The 17,769-nt window shown below is 43.5% G+C and overlaps 2 protein-coding genes and 1 long non-coding RNA gene across 10 annotated transcripts in view; 1 reads left to right on the forward strand and 2 right to left on the reverse strand.

Moving 5' to 3' along the window:
* rer1 (retention in endoplasmic reticulum sorting receptor 1) lies at positions 1–5,192 on the reverse strand. 3 transcript variants are annotated; one of them, XM_029833138.1, is made up of 9 exons: positions 5,088–5,192; positions 3,638–3,719; positions 3,027–3,131; positions 2,190–2,286; positions 1,966–2,044; positions 1,732–1,867; positions 1,549–1,603; positions 408–460; positions 1–330 (listed from the first exon to the last, which is right to left on the reverse strand). In XM_029833138.1, the coding sequence occupies exons 2-8, from the start codon at positions 3,716–3,718 to the stop codon at positions 435–437; spliced, it is 579 nt and encodes a 192-aa protein (XP_029688998.1). In that variant the 5' UTR covers position 3,719; positions 5,088–5,192; the 3' UTR covers positions 1–330; positions 408–434. The 3 variants fall into 3 exon arrangements, with proteins under 3 accessions (XP_029688998.1, XP_029688997.1, XP_003963188.1); XM_029833137.1 differs by having other exon boundaries at positions 1–460; positions 5,088–5,191; XM_003963139.3 differs by lacking the exons at positions 1–330; positions 408–460 and having other exon boundaries at positions 972–1,603; positions 5,088–5,191.
* Positions 3,628–12,161, forward strand: LOC115249045 (uncharacterized). 2 transcript variants are annotated; one of them, XR_003887749.1, is made up of 3 exons: positions 3,628–3,765; positions 11,870–11,959; positions 12,071–12,161. It is a non-coding gene; the product is annotated as an uncharacterized lncRNA (long non-coding RNA). The 2 variants fall into 2 exon arrangements; XR_003887750.1 differs by having other exon boundaries at positions 11,870–12,009; positions 12,071–12,158.
* The window catches only part of tp73 (tumor protein p73), an 18,881-nt gene continuing 7,301 nt past the window's right edge, over positions 6,190–17,769 (reverse strand). For 4 of the 5 annotated variants that reach the window (XM_029833132.1, XM_029833134.1, XM_029833133.1 and 1 more), the window contains exons 4-14: positions 15,886–16,134; positions 11,404–11,590; positions 11,116–11,231; positions 10,481–10,590; positions 10,054–10,196; positions 9,879–9,967; positions 9,671–9,795; positions 9,410–9,564; positions 9,195–9,327; positions 7,799–7,892; positions 6,190–7,649 (exon numbers count right to left, since the gene is read on the reverse strand). In XM_029833132.1, the coding sequence (XP_029688992.1) occupies positions 7,248–7,649; positions 7,799–7,892; positions 9,195–9,327; positions 9,410–9,564; positions 9,671–9,795; positions 9,879–9,967; positions 10,054–10,196; positions 10,481–10,590; positions 11,116–11,231; positions 11,404–11,590; positions 15,886–16,134 (1,803 nt within the window). In that variant the 3' untranslated portion in view covers positions 6,190–7,247. Of the gene's footprint in view, positions 7,650–7,798; positions 7,893–9,194; positions 9,328–9,409; positions 9,565–9,670; positions 9,796–9,878; positions 9,968–10,053; positions 10,197–10,480; positions 10,591–11,115; positions 11,232–11,403; positions 11,591–15,885; positions 16,135–16,795; positions 17,116–17,769 lie in introns of those variants that run through there. The other variant, XM_011602394.2, reaches the window with a different exon arrangement.

The following is a 17,769-nucleotide window of genomic DNA, read 5'->3' on the forward strand; positions in this document are numbered from 1 at the left end:
TTAAAATCCAATTTTTTGCTTTTAATCATAGCACGAGAAAACAATGACATGCAATTAATAACACCTTTTTTTTTTTTATTTGTCAGACCTCAAACCCAAATAAAACAGTTCTGCTTCCATCAGTACCAACTGAAATGGATTTGAAGCACTGAAACAGAATGGTGGTAGGAGAAAGAAAAGGACTAAAAATAAAAAATAATCTCAAATTTTAAAATATATATACACAAATCCTCCCGACAGCCGCTGGAAACAGTTTTTATCAAACACGAAAAGGTTTAGATCCATTACTATAATCTTGATCAGAGTTTATGATGACGAGTCTTCAGGTCTCTGATAAAATATGGAATTAGGGTTTAGGAACAAAAAATGAACAGGCTTTTTGAAAAAAATGTGTGATGGCCACCCACTTCATCCATTTGTTATAATAAAAGCTCTCAATCTCTGTTTTCATATGAATCCTCTGTAAAAGAAAGAGAACAAAAATTGCTTGGAATGACCACATTTATCATAACTGATCTTAAAGTCAACACAGATCCTGAAACACAACAGCTAGACGACACAGCCTGAATGAACCCAGATGGACAGACGGTTCAATATTGGGAGGGAGGGGGGAGGGGGGGGGGGGGGGGGGAGGTGGGCGACGGCCATATGAGACCTGGGTTAAAACTGGCCCCAAACAAACTGTGCACGTGTGTTAGAGGCTGAGACGTAGTAAATGTGCCCAATGAAGCCCAGGAGAAACATTTGGTTCCAAAACCAGGCAGCACCCATCCTGCCGGACCTCCTGGCACAGAGGTGCAGCAGAAGACAGGAACGGATTTAAAGGAGGATGTCAGAAGTGACGGGCGGCTGGAGATTTAAACGAAGTTACAGAAGTGCGCACGCTGATCCCTCCCTGCAGCTGCCAGGTCAGCCGCATCAAAAATCCTCATTTCATCTGGGTGTTCTCATCAGGAACGCATGATTTCATCATCGCTGATTTAACTGTAGATTCCTTCTAAACACATCTAAACGCTTTCCTACGAACACTAACGGCTTCTCAAAGGAAATCTAATTTGTACAAATAAGTCGGTACAAATACATTAAAGCAAATGTTGGCAGATTTATTTTACTGTGAGGGGGGGGGGGGGGTATACTGGGATCAGTGGAACAAAAAAGAGGAATACAACAATCACATCTTACACTTTTCATTTTTCAGTGTGGTTCTTTCTAGATCATTTTATACTTACCCCATAGGGTTAAAAGGCAAAAAAGGCAGGACTTGAGCTGTTCCTACCGTTACATAAATCCTAAAATCCTACTCCATAACAGACAAAAGGCAATAATCCCCATCTATCCTGATCTGTGCTGCTCCCCACCCAACACTGCAATGTATCGATCAAAGTGAGTACGTTTCATGTCATGTTTGAATGTCCAGCTTCGAAAAACAAAAGAAGGAATCTAACCCTGGCCACTCCACACTAGCTGTGAAAAACTTCAAAAGAAGAGGAGGGGAGGGGGCAGGTGGGGCATTTTAACTAGCAAAGGGTTTCCCCGTTTCGTCCTTGCCTTTGTATGTCCTCTTTCCGTGTGTGAAGGGTAAGTATCTGTACTTGATCATGTGCTGGAAACAAGAGAAGAAGGAAGAGAAACATTACTGCATTATGTGCTTTCCTAAAGCTTCCTCACACACGTTTGAAAAGCATCTGATGATCCGATCTGCTGTAAACAGAGTCGTGTGTGAGCATTTACCTTGATCTGCCTCTTCATTGTGATGCAGAAGAGCATGATGAAGTACATTACGAGTATTGGCCAGAAAACTGGCACATTGAAGACTTCGAAAAATGTGCAAACCATGGCGATGACGATGCCCTTCGTCGCCGAGTGCCTGCAGAGAGACGAGACCCCGGTCGGAACGATACGATGACAAATATCCATGAGCGGTGGGTGAGACCCTCAGAGCACAGAAAAGTTCACTAGACTCACCAGAACTTGAATTCTGGCAACCTTCTGATGAAAGGGCGAAACTCCTCGTTCTGCTTGGTGGGAAGGGCTGGACCTTCATCTGCAGGAGAGGTGGAGCAATACAGGAACACACTGGAGCCTCTTTACTATAGCTTACATCCAAACTGAGCTATTATAGATCCTCATTATTGCTCAGGTTAATCATACATACATGTACGTGCACATGATCCTTTCTGCTAACGTACCTTCATCAAGCAGTGAAGGGTCCACTTTTGGTGATAGAAAAGCAATGAAGAGGTTGAGATGATAGATTCCCAGAGCATACGTTACTATATACCAACCCTGAGAGGAAACATCAACAGCATGTCAGAAAATACAGTAGTGGTAGAGGTGTTGCCATTAAAAACTATGTTGAGTGATGCACAGTCAGAAAAACTAATAACATCCCTGCCTTCCTATAGGCTGCCAATGCTGAGCTGGCAGCAGAGGCCATAATAATGCCCAATATAAGTAAAACATGGAGGTGTTCCCTGAATCTGACAGGATTCTAAAAACAGACAAAACTTTAGACAGATGCGACGTGGTGCTAATGAGGCGTGTGGCTTCAGTTCCCTTTTCATAAACTAATTGTTGCTTCATGAGAACACGAAACCGTGCAGGGCAAAGATAGAAAACATAAGCATGTGAATGGGAGTGGAGGCCAGTGGGAGACTGGATCCTGGAGAGATATGGTTCCTGTTTCAGCATGGCCAGAGCAACTGGGCCGGTGTGAGCGATGTCATCCGAGCATTTAGCAGCAAAGTGAAAAAAGGAGTTAGCGTAAGATGACTTGCACAGACGGACTGCTTTTTCTTTTAAATCAGCCCTCTCTCTGCAAGGCTGCGTGACTGTTAAGAAATGATCTCAGTCTCCCTCGTTTGCAGTGGAGATAACAAGCTGCATTATCTCGCCAAAGACTTCAAGTCTAAAAATAAATAAAGGCCAAATCACAATGGTATTGCGACATCTCCAGAGGAAAACAGGGCACATTTTCCCCCTTCAGTAAACCCTCAACTGTGGCTGGTAGAAAAGCAGAAGCTCACCTGTAGTAGGTACACTCTGATCATATAGACAGCAGTGAATAGTAGAGTAGCTGCCCACCTCACTGCATAGAACGGCGTTGACTTGTCTAACCATGACTGATAGATCTGTTGGAGAGGAACAAATACACAGCAGGAAAGAACTTTTAGGGAACACTTGTGCTCTGACCAGTTATGTGGCCACACACATACAGCTGCACTCAAAGGGGCAGATAAAAACCAAAGTGAATATTTAAAGTATCACTCAGCGTTTAAAGTTATAAACAACTGAATTATTCCCACTCCTCAAACAGTGCCGATGGATACTTTAGGAGCAAAGCCCATGAGAGTCATGTTGATAGGAAAAAAGGAGACTAAAATCAAATCAAAAATAACCCTTGAATTGACTTATTGTGGTGTGAATCTCCGTTCATGAGGACAAAACAGAAGTATTTCTAAAAAAAAAAGATTCCTTTCATACAACTCAAACTTTAAACTCATCAGTTTTAGCAGAGCCTTGTGACATCCATCGTTTCAGTATTGATCAGTAATGATCATCGTGTCTACCAACTAACTGCATATTAGCAAAGTCCAGTCATTCCTAAACATTCACTGGTAGGAAACAGATGTTTTACCTGTCCAATCCGTGAGAAAAAGGCAGCGACTACAGATGGTTTCCCATGGATTGAATCACCAACACTGTCCCCTTCTGACATTCTGGCAGTGAAAATAACATCATAAAAAGACATCTGGAGCAGAGAAGGTGAATCCACACAAATGCTGGTCTTTTATAAATGATCTTCCATTTCAGTGAACAAACATTTCTTATTTAACATCTTTTTAAGCACTGTATGACTTGGCTCAATGACACAAGTAGTTTTTCATCATGTGTATACAGAATAAACGATTAATGAGCTTCTTTCAAACGAGATCAATTATAATTGCTGCTATGCAATTTTAACACTGTATTTTAATACATGCATGGACATTATTATCCAATATATAACTTCACTTACATGACGATCTGTGGTCATATTTGTGGAAAAACACCCGCTTAAAGCCGTAAAAATATTATTAGTAGTCATCAGATGTGCTTTTCGTTTAATCTGTGATGAATTAAGGATGAATAGACTACCAGCTGCTTACTGATCCGAGCAATCGTGTGGTATCTATGGAAATCAGGTAGGACCTCTGCATAACACAATTTGCAGCTTTGCTGAAAACTAAAATTTAAGTAGCAGATTATTTTAAAGCGACGATTTCTCATTGAGATCCCCCGGATCCGTAGGATAAGCTTGGGCAGTTCATCCTATTGAATTGCAAATCGAGTTCCAATATACTCGAGCTAGTCAAGTTGCACTGTGCTTTCTAGGTGATAAAGGGTAATGCCGGTGATTGTTTCTGACATGGTGGGGTTAGCGTTAAAGACCTTGTAGAATTTTATTTGGTAAACCTTACGTTAGCCGCATAACTAGCTAACAGGCTCCTCAAGGGCTAATACAAAGTCACATACTTCGAGGCAGACTGTATGAAATACACGCTATAGGTACGATCGAAACAAGTTTTGTGACTGTAGTCCATTGTATTTGTACATTAACTTAATTAGAAAATACTCCATTTAGCTGATAAATTAGCTTTCGAGTCCATAACTAGCTAACCTTTGGCCCAATCTGACGCTTCTGTGGGGTTTGTAGTTTTGGTAACTGGTCATTCATCCCCCATCAGCTCTAAAATTATTCAAAGTAACTACATCTCCCAGAACCACAGCGAGCGTCATCTTAAAACCAAACAAAATGAGATGTAGTTCGCGCCGTATCCTTTTTCCGTAGAAAGAAATGAGTAACGAGTAATCATAAAACTACATATACCAGCTGAGGTATCGGAATCTGACAACTCACTTCCGGTACTATGTTGCCACTGGCTCTTAAGCTAGCGAGCTAGCCTTGACGGAAATAAAGCTAGTCAAAAGTAACATCTTCTCTACTTATAAGCAAATTATTATATGTTTCTTACTTTTGATACTACTGCTTGTTTTCAATGTGTACACACATTTCGAGAAAATATACAATGACAGCCGCTTCTTACCTGATACAGCCGCTGTGTCACTACCCGGCTCTACCTAGCTAGCTAAACTAGCCACCTCTCGTGCAACGCACTGTGAACACGTCAGTACTTCCGCAATGAATCCAACGATATACAGGCAGGATAATCGAGCACCGAAAACAAACAAAAAAAACCCCGGTTTAATCAATGTCCAATTCATTAAAGCAGTAAAATAACAGAACGGGGAAGGGAAGAAAAGCACTTTGAGAACACAGACCTCCGTCAAGCAGGCACTTTGAGAGATCAGAGTTCTCTTCCTATAAATATGCTGGCTTCTGCTTTTGATTACCCTGTATATTGTGACTTACACCCGTAGTATATGATAATGTATATACAGCGGAAGAAGGGGAATTTAACTTACCTGGCACTGTTAGGCTGGCCAGAGTATTTCAGAAACTGCTGATCTACTGAAAACGCACAACCATCTCTAGGGCTTACAAAGAATGGTCCACAAAAGAGGAAAGATCCAGTGAGCAGTAGTTCTGTGGACTAAAATGCCTGGTTGATGTGAGAGGTCAGAGAAGAATGGGCAGACCGGTTACATATTATAGAAAGGCAAAAGTAACTCAAATAACCACTCGAGGAAAGAAGAATAGCATCTTGGAACACACAACCCCAAAAACCTTTAAGAAGATGGTCTACAGCAGCACAAGACCACACTGGGGCCCCTCCTGGACCAAAATATCAGAGGAATGTTTCCAAGACTGTTGCAAGATTGCCACAAATTAAGGCAATACTGAGGGCAAACAATGTTCAGGCTTTTTTTTTCCCTAACAAAGGGAGTATGGGCAAAAGTAGTAGAAGATAAACATAGTGGGTTGCTTTGTGATCAAAGCCCCCTTGCTTTAATCATTGGAATATCACCAAAATCCCCGTTCCTTCCATTATCAAAATTTTGTGATAATTTCATTAATGTATTTGTAACCGGTGTATTCTCTTCAGAACCACAAACGCTGGCTGTGACATACGCTCCTTGCCAGAGGAGATCATTCATTGAAGGATGGAAAATGTAGTTTAATTTCCACAATCCCCCCAAAAACCCAACACACACTATAACAATAGAAACCTAAGGGAGCCATAAACAGCTGTTTGTAATTATGGTGTTCCACATTTTAATCTTTACAACACTGATAATAACAGAGGAATAAAACAGGCTAGTAGAAATAAAACAAGCGCTATCTCTATTTACACCGTGATAATACATAATACATGATTAGTATTAATCATAAGCACAGATCATTTGAGTCATTTTGAGTTAAAGTGCTCTTTTTTGACCAGTTGGGGATTAAAGCATGTGTGTGTTTGAAAAAGGATATTAAAAATAAAGAAACCACACATTATTGTGGTAAAAAAAAAAAAACTGCCATTATTTCAAGATAGAATTTCACCATGAGGACCCACTCTTTAGACTGAGGACAAATTGGAATGTTTATATAAATACCAATAAACAAGTTCCAAAATACACACATACACAAATACAACTGGCTAGATTATATACAGAGACCTTGCCCTGCAAGGTTAAAGAAATACAAGAATGATAGATTATGTGGCTTGATAGGGATGCACTAATTATTCTGTTGATCACAGTTCTTAAATCCTTGTTTTAATACTGATTTGGAGATCCCCCCTAATGTTTATCATGCTGGAGACAAGAATAATACTATTTTCTACCACCTGACAGTAAAAACATTTAAAAAAAACAAACAATATATACAGCACTGTCTACAATTTTATCATACAAGTTAAATGAATTCCATATGATTATCACACAAAACTAATAGCACAATCCACTCATTTTTAAAACAAATGAAATAATTAAAGTATATAAACTGAACCATAGTCATTTGCAGGACACACGAGTACCATTTATCATTCAGTTCTATGCACGGGTTTCTACAACTGATGCACCATGCTGGAGCTAAATGCCCCTTTTGCCTATTTGTCCACCAAAAACATTTACAAGATTGAGTACATACATATTTACAGGGGTAGAAGTAGTCTTTAACAATAAATAGGTGTGCACGCTAGTGTTTGACAAACATAAAATGGAAATCTAAGCAACGGTCACTGCTCACTTGCTGCTTGTCATCTGGCGGCGTTATCCAAGTAGAGCAGGTGTGACTGGTGAAAACATCATCTGGCTCAGTGCACGTCGCTTTCCATGAACTCCTCCTTGATGGAGTGCTTGCTGCACGACAGCTTGCAGTCAGGCATGTCGAAACCGAAGTCGGCCCACTCGTCAGCGGCTGCCGTCATCCCCGATGTCCCGACAACGCCTGGCCTGTGGGGGATGGTGATGGTGTGACGGACGCGAAAGTGCACGGCCTCCATGACGCGTTGACGTTGCAGCTCCCCGCCCGGTCCCCCGATGGCCGCCATGGCGGAGGAGGTCATGTTGCTGCTGGAGCGAATGAGCTGCTGGCCGTGGTAGTCGTGGTGATGGGCGGAGGGGGGCAGCTGAAGGGGGCTGCCTTGTTTCATGTCCTGCAGACCTCTCCAGATGGCGAGACGGGACTGCTCGGGTATCTTCATGGCTCCTAAATCCTGGGAAAGGCAGAGAGAGAGCAGGGTGAGACTTCGGTCTAGAGATGAGAGCACTTTCCTGATGGACATCCAATTCATGCTAAAACATTTGGCACCTATATTGGCCTCTCGGGTCAGGTGTGAAGCTGTTTAAACTAATGGGTCGTTACCTCCATGGAGAGTGTCTGGAGATGGTACACGGACTGCAGGCCTTGAGAGGCGAAGTACTCAATGAAGTTCTGACAACCCAGGCTGGTTAGAAAACTGCATGGGGGAAAAAACAACAGGACTACTTAGATGAGCATTAGACAACAGCAAGTAAATAAACAAAACACTGATTGTCCTCAATCAGGGTAAAAAATATCCCAATAAATTATCAGTGCTTATTTTAAAACAGAAATCGATGGGAAGTCCCTCCTTTATATGTTATATTTCACCGTCATCCATTATCTGTTTAAGGTGAAACAGAATGACAAAAGCATTCCGAAACATAGAGAAACAACACAGCTTGAGTGTTTCGGTGGAATCATAAACATGCATTTCATTGAAGGATTCATAAGGCCATTCTTGCTTTGATGCACATCCTTTATTATAAATACATGAAATGTTTAGGTTTTGGCAACATACAGTGTATTCAAAATAGAAGCTAAGTGTGCAATTTAACTGTACAGTAAATATTACAATTTAGACACATGTAAAAAAAAGTTTAAATTCCAAAAGCAAATATTAAAATGAGTCCAGAGACACATTATATAAAAAAAAGGATCCGAAGCAAATAAAGTTTAAACTCAACATTAGACAGAACTTAAACAATGGAAATTTCTTTTAAAGAAAATTCTCCGTAGTGCATAGAAAAGGATGGTTGTGTACATAATGACAATGTAAATGGTTCAGATGTCAGTGCACAGCACACAGTTTGGACTTTTAAATGACTAAAGCTGCTTTTCAACCAAGGATCAGTTACTTTTAGTTCCTAAAACTGCTCCTCGTGACTGTCGGGTGCTTAAATCCAGGACGATGAATGAACGGAGTCCAATAACTATAACCAACATGCTGCTTTACACCCCAGTCCATCAAAGGATGACAAGACAAAGGTCACGTGACGAATGTTGCTGTATATAAAGTAATAATCAACTGTGTGACCAGCTACAGTTGTAGATGTAAATGTTGCTGTAGCCTCCTTTTGATCATGACCGGCATCATGTCATTTTAATTTTTTTAAATTTAATTTAGCAGCTATGATTTATTTTCTAACAAACACAACTGTAACAGATAATCTCTTTTTCTCCATAGAGCAGAGACACAGTTTCCAGGCACGCTGTGCCTCCACGACTCTATGATCGGCGATGCAACCGCACGTTTCTACAAATGAGTAAACTGTCCGTATAACACAGTCTCATCTATACACATTTAACTGCAATATGGAACATAATAACGTATCGTCACGGCTAGAGGATTTGGCTCCAAAGCCGCTCCTGTAAGCATTTAACCCAACAAGTGCATGTAACTGCATTCTGGCCCCTTTACAGGACGGTTAAGGACGAGTGTCATTGGAGGGTGAGGTACCTGACGAGGCTGGGGTCAGGGTTATACGGAGGGGGTGGGCTACAGTGGGAGGCAGACACTATAGTCTGATTGCTGTGGCTACCATTCATGTCACCGTTGGCCTGCATATGGTGGCTGCTGAGCATGCTGGAACCTGTGTGAAGGAGACCGGCTATCAGTAAGTGGGAATACATTCGAAATAAGACAGACAGCAGGATTTGAAACTGGACTCTCACCCATATGAGTGAGGGAGGAGGGGGCAGTGTGGTGTTGCTGGGGCTGCTGCCCCATCAGGTTGATGGAAGACGGAGGTTTGCTGATGCCTCCCTGGTTGTGAAGCTTGTTCATGTTGGACAGCGGCGAGTAAGAGGAAGGGGACGATATGTGGCCCCTGAGGAAAGAGTCGTATGTTTGATTTGATGAGTAATGAGGTCTGACCGTTCACTATTATTTAGAGGTTCTGAATAATTGTGGGGTTGTTATTGTTATGGACTCACGGTCTCTGCAGGAGCTGCTGTGTCTGCTGTCTGTATGAGTCCAGCAGCGGCTGCGGCACCAGCTCCACCAGTTCCAGACTGTCTTTAATCTTCATCAGCAGTTCAAAATTCTCACGCCCACGAACCTTCATGCAAATGACAAATAGGTATGCATATATTTCTATTTATATAACAACCCAACCATCGTATAAATGTGAGATGTTCCTACAGGAATATAGTAAAGGTCTTCTTCTCCATGCCTCCTCTTCCTTGAGTTAAGGTTTGGATTCTGAATGGTCGGCAGACTCTGTTTGAAGTCTGCAGGTGGTAGAAAAGGTTTTTGAGCAGGTTTCAACGGGGCTTTTCTGTATTAGATCACTACTGTCAGGTTAAAGGGCACTCACTGCGCTTGTTGGCGCTGCCGTTTTTGTCCACGCTGTCACTCAGGGCCTGTTGTTCCCTGAAGTGGTCCTCGTCTGCTTTGCGGTCTCTTCCAGGACAGGCACATATCCGAGCCTCAAATGACCTTCTCCCCAACACTTGGCCGCTAATATTGTCGGCAAAGAAAAAAAAGGAGATTCGGTTTAATGTGATGGATGTGTAGATCTACTGTGAACATCAAGGCTGATTATTGATGACCACAGTAATAATACTATATTTGACGAGTATCGTGCACATAATGGAATTAATCATTTATCACCTGATTGACTTTAAATGTAAAAACAAATAATTTCTTGTATTAGGACTCAAATATATTACCAATGTCATCCAGAAAATATTATATTTGACACAATTGGCAGAAACATCAGCATACTTGAGGTTTTGACTTACTCCCTGGTTTCCAGGGTGATGATGATGAGGATGGGTCTTCGGTTCATGCCGCCCACGCAGCTGCTGTTGCACATGAAGTTGTACAGGATAGTGGTGAACTCAGTCCCAACCTGAAAACACACAGGAGTGGAGATTGATTTTATTTGATTTATATTCCAGACCCTCCTGGAATTCCAGGATTGCCAAATCGTGAATCCCAATCTGCGTTAAGAATAATTGCGCCTATTTCACCACTAGAGGGCGCCGCTGTGACGCAGTTTTATTTGCCAGCCCAACATACTTTCCATTAATCCTCTCAGGAGCGGAATCACCATTTTTTGTCTGCTTTGACTTGTATCTTTATTTACATGCGTGCTTCCTATGGAAAAACTTCACTGAGGCCAACTGTGAAACCGCTATCAGCTTGATAAGTTGATTGCTTTATCTAAATGTCTGTGTTAAAAATACAAAACAGTTTTATTTTATATTTCTTTAATAAAACATTACTCCTACACTCCAGGTTTTAATTATAACAAATTATAACACGAAACTTAAAAACAATTAACATCCTAAGATCTTTATTTTCATAAGATTTTCTAAAATTTCATGATACCGTGGGCATTTATGAGTAGGGCAGGAGATGCCGAGGTACCAACCTGTGGAGGTTCGTAGGGCACAAATACACTTTGGCGGCCAGTGACGGGGTCGTCCACATACTGACAGAGGTTATTCCCCTCCACTCGGATCAGGTGACTGGCCGGAGCGGTTTGACCTGGGGATAAGTAACATGTCTTATGACAAAACTGGTCTAGTATCTTAGATCTTTAACTAATTTTTAATTAATTTAATTAATCACAGTCTTTACAGTCATTATCTCAGTAAAACAGAATTGTTATGCACTTTAGTACAAGTGACAAATATCTAAACAGAACCAGGTGCTGTACCGTCATTGAAGTCTCGTCCTAGCTCGTGGTTGGGGCAGCGCTTGACCACTTCTGTGACGTGCTCGGCCTTCTTATAAATGGGCATGGCCCTGATGATGCTGCCATGCGGAGGAGAGGAGGACAGCTTCATCTGGATGGGGCAGGTCTTGGCAATCTGACAGTAGAGTTTCTTCAGCAACGGAGAATACTGAAGAGGGGGAAGAGCAGGCAGCCGGGTTAGCGTTTTAGCTGAAACTCAGCTAAGAATGTTATAAACGCAGAAAATTTGGCGATCAGTCAGAAGAAAACAAGGACCTGGGTGATAATATGATGATTAAATCGTCTGTTCTTATCACAGCACACTGTTATTACTCCGCGAAATCACCACAGCAGACAGGTCATGTGCACGAAAGGGAAAATGCTAGAGGAGTGTAAAGCAAAGTAATCACTGTGTCATTAGATGGAATAACTGATTATTATCCTGCAGGTTGGATCTGGGAGGACTGGGATGATGCTACGGCGGGAGGAGAAATTCAGCTACGGTGATGTTCAGGGAGAACGCATTCTTAGTTTGCAGGTATTCAGGAGGAGACGCACGTATGGATGCACATAAGAGCTCGTGGACAGGTGATGGAACATGCCCTAACAACCTCGCAACATTACTCACATCTATTTTTTTCTCACTCAGGCAGGTTTTAGAGAAAAAGAAACCTGGAAAGGCAAAAGTTTTCCGGCACTGACTCGCTAAAATAGGCCTAAATAAAAAATGTTACAATGCATGCTATTTACCTATTTCTCATTTGGCATATGCACCACATCTCAGTTAGTTTAAAAGATATTAATAAGTAATTTTCTCCCATTCAACCCAGTCACAATTTAACCCTTCCCACTGATACTCCAGACAGCGGTGTTCACACCAGACAGCCTCTGGGAAAGAGACAGCCCAGCAGCCAAAAGCATTTGGTTTTCTGTTGTGAAACTCTTACTAAGCTCCTCTCAGGGACACACACACTGCAGACACTCTGGTACGAACACAAGGGATTAGCTGCGGATGAGCACTCCCTTGAGGGTAATGGAAATACCAGTGCACATCACCTTTCCCACCTACCTGTACCTGACAAGTCTCAACAGCGCATCCATATGTGAATAAATAATTTCTCCCAAAGCAAACCCAGACAGGCAGAGGGAAAGAGTGCGTATTAATCTCCAAAGTGATCAGCTCAAAGCACATGGCCTCTACCTGTTACTGGGCTGTATGAGCCTATTTAATGTGTCAAGTTACCCAAAAGGGACAAAAGTGTTTCAGTGACTCTGCCAAGCACACCTTAAAATGTATGTTTTCATTTACATTGTATTTAAAAAAAACCCAAAACAACCCACATAATGCTGTTGGTGGCAGTTTTGATTTTGTGTGTACAGTGATGATGCTGCCAAAAGCAGAGGCAGGGGAGGGGAGGGGAGGGGAGCGGGATCAGAGTGGTGTTATATTGATTTTGAAAAACTCGTCCTGGCCAACATGAGAAAAACAACAAAAAAAATCGTAACGATGTTGTTGGGAGCTGCCTGAACTTGTCAGCCACGCAGGCTAGTGTGCACATGCATAAATATGCACACACACACACACACACACACACACACACACACTGTACATGTGTAAAAGAATTACAATTAGGGAATATTCACGAGAGAAGAGGGAGTTTGTGTCAGAGCGCATGTGGTGGAGTTGCTAACACTTATTTCAAGGCAAACAAAAGGGATGGAATCTGCATTACAAACATACGGTATGAATAATCTGTCCACCTGCTCTTTGACACCTGAGGGCCACCATTTCACATCGCTGCCTCTCATCGTGCATCATTTTGGAGTCTCATCAAAGCGGATCTTTTTTGATTTCGACGTTTCACTCCTCATCCATCTATCTCTCCATCCTTTCCTGCCTCTACACCTTGGACCACTGCAGACGAGTCCTGACAGGACCTGGAGACGGCGTGATAATTGCCACATCGTCATCCATACAAGCAAGCGGGGGCTTGCCCGCAACAAATTTGTGGAACGGTCCAAATATCAATACATTCACACACCCCCCCCCCACACACAGGAGGACACATCAGAGGCTCTATGGCTTAATGTTACACACTATTCTGCAATTATGAGGACGCCGTCATGGTGATTAGTGATCTCTTTCCAAGGCTGCTGAGGAGATACGGAATGAGAGTGTTCCTTTAGACAGCAGCTATTAAATATACTTGAAGCTCTGGTTGCAGATTGCAGTAAGTTTTGGTATCTTGGGTGGATTCAAAATTTCGATTTTCCTCAAAAATGCAGGTGCCCACGGGGTAGGTGTGAGAACCTACGTGTATGTTCTTGTGAGCTTCCTGGAGCCGCCGCTCAGGGAAGAAGATCCGGCGGCGTGGTGGTGATGGCGCATGGAGAAAGGAAGCGAAGGATAGTTTGCCTCGGCGTGCTGGGACTTGCTTCGTAACGGAGAGAGGCTAATAGCTGGGAAGAGCTGCTCGGGACCAGCTACCTTTGCAAGTACGTGCTCAAACCCGCAGCTGCGGGGCCACGCCCCCTTCCTGATCTTTGACGCCAACACATAAGGGCTGATGCTATGGAAAGAGGTTTTGTTCTTTAACGGACTGAAGTGTTGGATCAAACTTCCTTCAGTGGGACATTCAATCTAAGAATCCTGTAGGGTGGAACCTTCATCCCTAATGCACTGAATATATAGCAATGGGTGGGGGGGGGGTGGCGCGCGTGTGTGTGTGTGTGTGGGGGGGGTCATCATAGGATTGAATGTAGCAGTATGACAAGATATTAATGATTTCCCCAAAGTTCTCATGTTGTCACAATTTCTCAGGGTACTGCATGCTGCAGGATGTTGGGGGTAGGGTGTGTGTGTGTGTGTGTGTGTGTGTGTGGTGGTGGGGGGGTGGTGAGGTGGTGCGCCCCTATTAGGCTTAGCATTCCCCACCGCCTGAGGCCACAAAAATTTACCAGAAACACACACTCTTAACTCCTTCATTCACACAGGGTGATTCAGTCTTTCAAGCATGTTAGAATCAGGGTCTCTGCATCATTGCCTTTGCATCTAAAAACACACGCACGCACGCACGCACGCACGCACGTGCACCCACAGAGAGCAATATGGAATATGGGAGTGAAAATTGGAAATGATGTGTGGGCATAATGCCAGCCCTAAAACCATAAACCAGCGTGACGCATCTATAGTATAATAACGGTAAATACATACTTGGATTCTTCAGTCGTTTAATAACGAGGTGCTGGAGACAAAAACAAAGCATTTGTTGTCAATTCCTTAAAACCAAGAAACAATCCTCCAGTCTCTTTCAGTCTAAGGTCTCCTGTTTAAGGGCAGCAGAGGCGTCGGAATAATCTTGGTGTGTGTCGCGATCCCTCTTGGCCCGCAGGTTCAAAGCTCCCTTTGTGCGTAAATTTTGGATCTACACTAAGGTCTATACAAAAACAACAATTAAAAGGAGCTTGTTGAGGTTTTTTTTAATGTACCTGTTTTAACTACAGGAACTCACCTCTGTCACCTAAAACCTTTCAGACGACGTGCTTTAGTTTGCTGCAAACACACAGGAAAGAGCAAAAAGAAAAGGGAGATGACGGAAAGATTTCAGGAGAGTAACCTGAGGCGCCAAAAGTGACAGCCATGAGTGTGTTTTCAGTGCGGAGGAAGAAAGAACCAGAGAGAAAAGCAGCAGGTCAAAGACCACCGCTCGAATGTCCGGAGGGGGATCTCCTTACATCACTGAAGGAGCCCACCACGCATGGCTTCTTTCAGCAAACAGAGCCACCCCAGAAGATCCCCCGCCTCCCAGTCTATCACAGCGGGACAATTGCAGGCCCGACCGCTCGTCAACACGTGAACACGTGCGCGGGGTTTGCCTCCCGGCGCTCTTGTTTTAGAGAGGTCAACTGTGTGACAGTCGGAGGTGACACCTCTGTGGAGGAGAGAGCTCTCATCGGGTCACGACCAAATACGCAGCTCCTGTTTCACATATCTGTCAACACCACCACGTCCCAGGATAGCCGTTTGGCTTGGGAAGCTCCCAGAATGCTAGTACACAGCTGTAAATAGAAGAATTACGTTTCTGGTGTTTTCTGATATGACGCCGTATATTTAGTGTTATAAAGCTACAGGCTACTGAGTGAAGGGGGGGGGGGACCCTTCTTAACTTCTCAGTCCAGCTCTGAACGGCCACATTCTTGACCACACACCTGACTTTCACTCTTGCCTGGCTGTAGATTTATAGGGGCGGAGAGAGGACGAGATGAATCGCTGAATGATGCGCTACTTTCTCTTGTGCACAACATGCCTGCACATGTGCAGACTTGAGCAAGTTTGTGTGATTTCTTTTTCTTTTTTTTTGGGCCTCGGTGCACATGGGTAATGTGCGCATCACATTTACCTGAACACACGCACACACACACACACACACACACATGCACACACAGGAAAGTAGGTGTACTCACGGTCCATGTTGCAGACTTTGCGGTGCTGGACTGTTGGAAGGACACTTGGAAGGCGTGCAGTCCAGGGTAGTCGGTGTTGGAGGGGATGGCCGGGGCAGGCGAAAGGCCCTCAAACGTGGAGTTGGGCTGGGAGTAGGGCGAAGGGGTGGGCACGGCCGACGAGGAGGCGTTCTCGGAGCTGTAGGGGCTGGCGGACGTAGCGCGGCTCCCCAGGCTCTCCATGCTGCTGCTCAGCAAGTTGTATTGGGACTGCGGAGAGACAAAGAAGGAAGGGACTGAGTGAGGTGAAGAAGGAGGGAGGCGGGAGGCGGAGGGAGGGCACAGGTAGTGCTGTCGGAGGGATGGGGGGGCTTACGGGCTCCAAGAGAGGTTTGATTAGCCCAGGATAGGGAGAGTTACAGGAAGTGCATGTGTCTGCGTCCAATCGTGTTGAAAATACATAGAATTACAAATGAGATTTCAATTACAACTCTGTGTGTATGTGTGTTTGTGTGTGTGTGTGTGTGTGTTCCTTGGGGCTAAATGAACTGTTGTTAAACACAGGAATGATCTTACTAATTACCTGCCATTCCACTCCTGTCCTCTCCACTGTGTTTAAACAGTGGGAACATGTTGCAGGATCAGGTTAACACACTCTACCAGGCCCTTTTAACTTCACTCTAAAAACACTTTTGTGACTCACCTTTTTAAGAATGCATCTCATAAAGTAGCTCTTTTAAAAAAAAAACACAGCTGGGAAATGCACACAGGCACCTACTGTGCTCCTACACACACACTTTTTCCTACTAACAATGACCCAATCAGCCAAACACATGAGCATCACCTGCTTCAGATTCACAAAAGAACGTGCATAATTCAAATCTTGCTGATGATGGTTATATGGTCGCATGCAGACACATCAAGCACCTACCTTCTTTTTAACGTAGTACATCCTCTAAAGCTTTAACCTCATTTGTCAGTCAGAAACATCCAAAAAGTCGCAAATCAAAGAAAGCCGCGAGACCGTAGCCTATTAGCGGGGATCACGCAAGTTGTGCACGAGTGGACGCTCCACAAACTCGGCCCCATGCAGATGCATGCGCATCAGGGACAGAGAGGTGAAGGTGAGCACCGGCCTGGAGGGAGAAAAACTCCAGACTGAGAGGAGGGCAGAGAGGGAGAGGAGCAAAGAGAGGGACGGTAACCCAAAAAATGGTACGACATTCTAATTATGACATGCCCGGACATAGACGGCGATGCTGGGGCACATGTACACACACGCTTCAAAACACCTTGTGAAGGCCTGTACTGAGTAAACACTGTCTGGTCTGATGGAAGAGAGAGAGGGAGAGAGAGAGAGAAGGCTAACATAAAAGAACGAGAGTTCAAGGGTCAGATCCCTCACACTATTTAAGTATTTCATCAGTGTGAAGATTTTTAAACAGGTGCTCTTTAACATCTTCAAGTATTCGGATAACTGAATAGATGTAAGAATTTTTATTTTTAATTTATCTTGGAAAAGTCTGCCCCTATAAGACAGACTTAGAGGCTGACCAGAAATGGAATGAGCAGCTCATATTTTCAGCATGATGTCCTGGCCTCACCTCTGCTGTGTGATTTTAACCTCAATGTTGCTGCCACTGCATACAAAAAACCATGGAGCCAATGTTTGTTCAAAGCCGCCTCCATACGTACATTTGTGCCTGCATGTTCTGATCCAGTGAGAGGTCAATGTCCTGGACTTCATGCAAACTGTGCAGGTGGAAAGAGGATGCTTTCATGCAGGATGGGATCTTTATTGACTGAACAAATGGACTCAAACGAAATGTTCTGCTCAGGTTTGGCTCAGCTCCATTAAATGCAGTCACGTGAACAGTGAAAGAAAAGTTAAAAAGCAAGATATTG

The sequence above is a fragment of the Takifugu rubripes genome, chromosome 3 (genome assembly GCF_901000725.2).
Source record: "Takifugu rubripes chromosome 3, fTakRub1.2, whole genome shotgun sequence".
In the NCBI taxonomy this organism is placed as follows: Eukaryota; Metazoa; Chordata; class Actinopteri; order Tetraodontiformes; family Tetraodontidae; genus Takifugu; species Takifugu rubripes.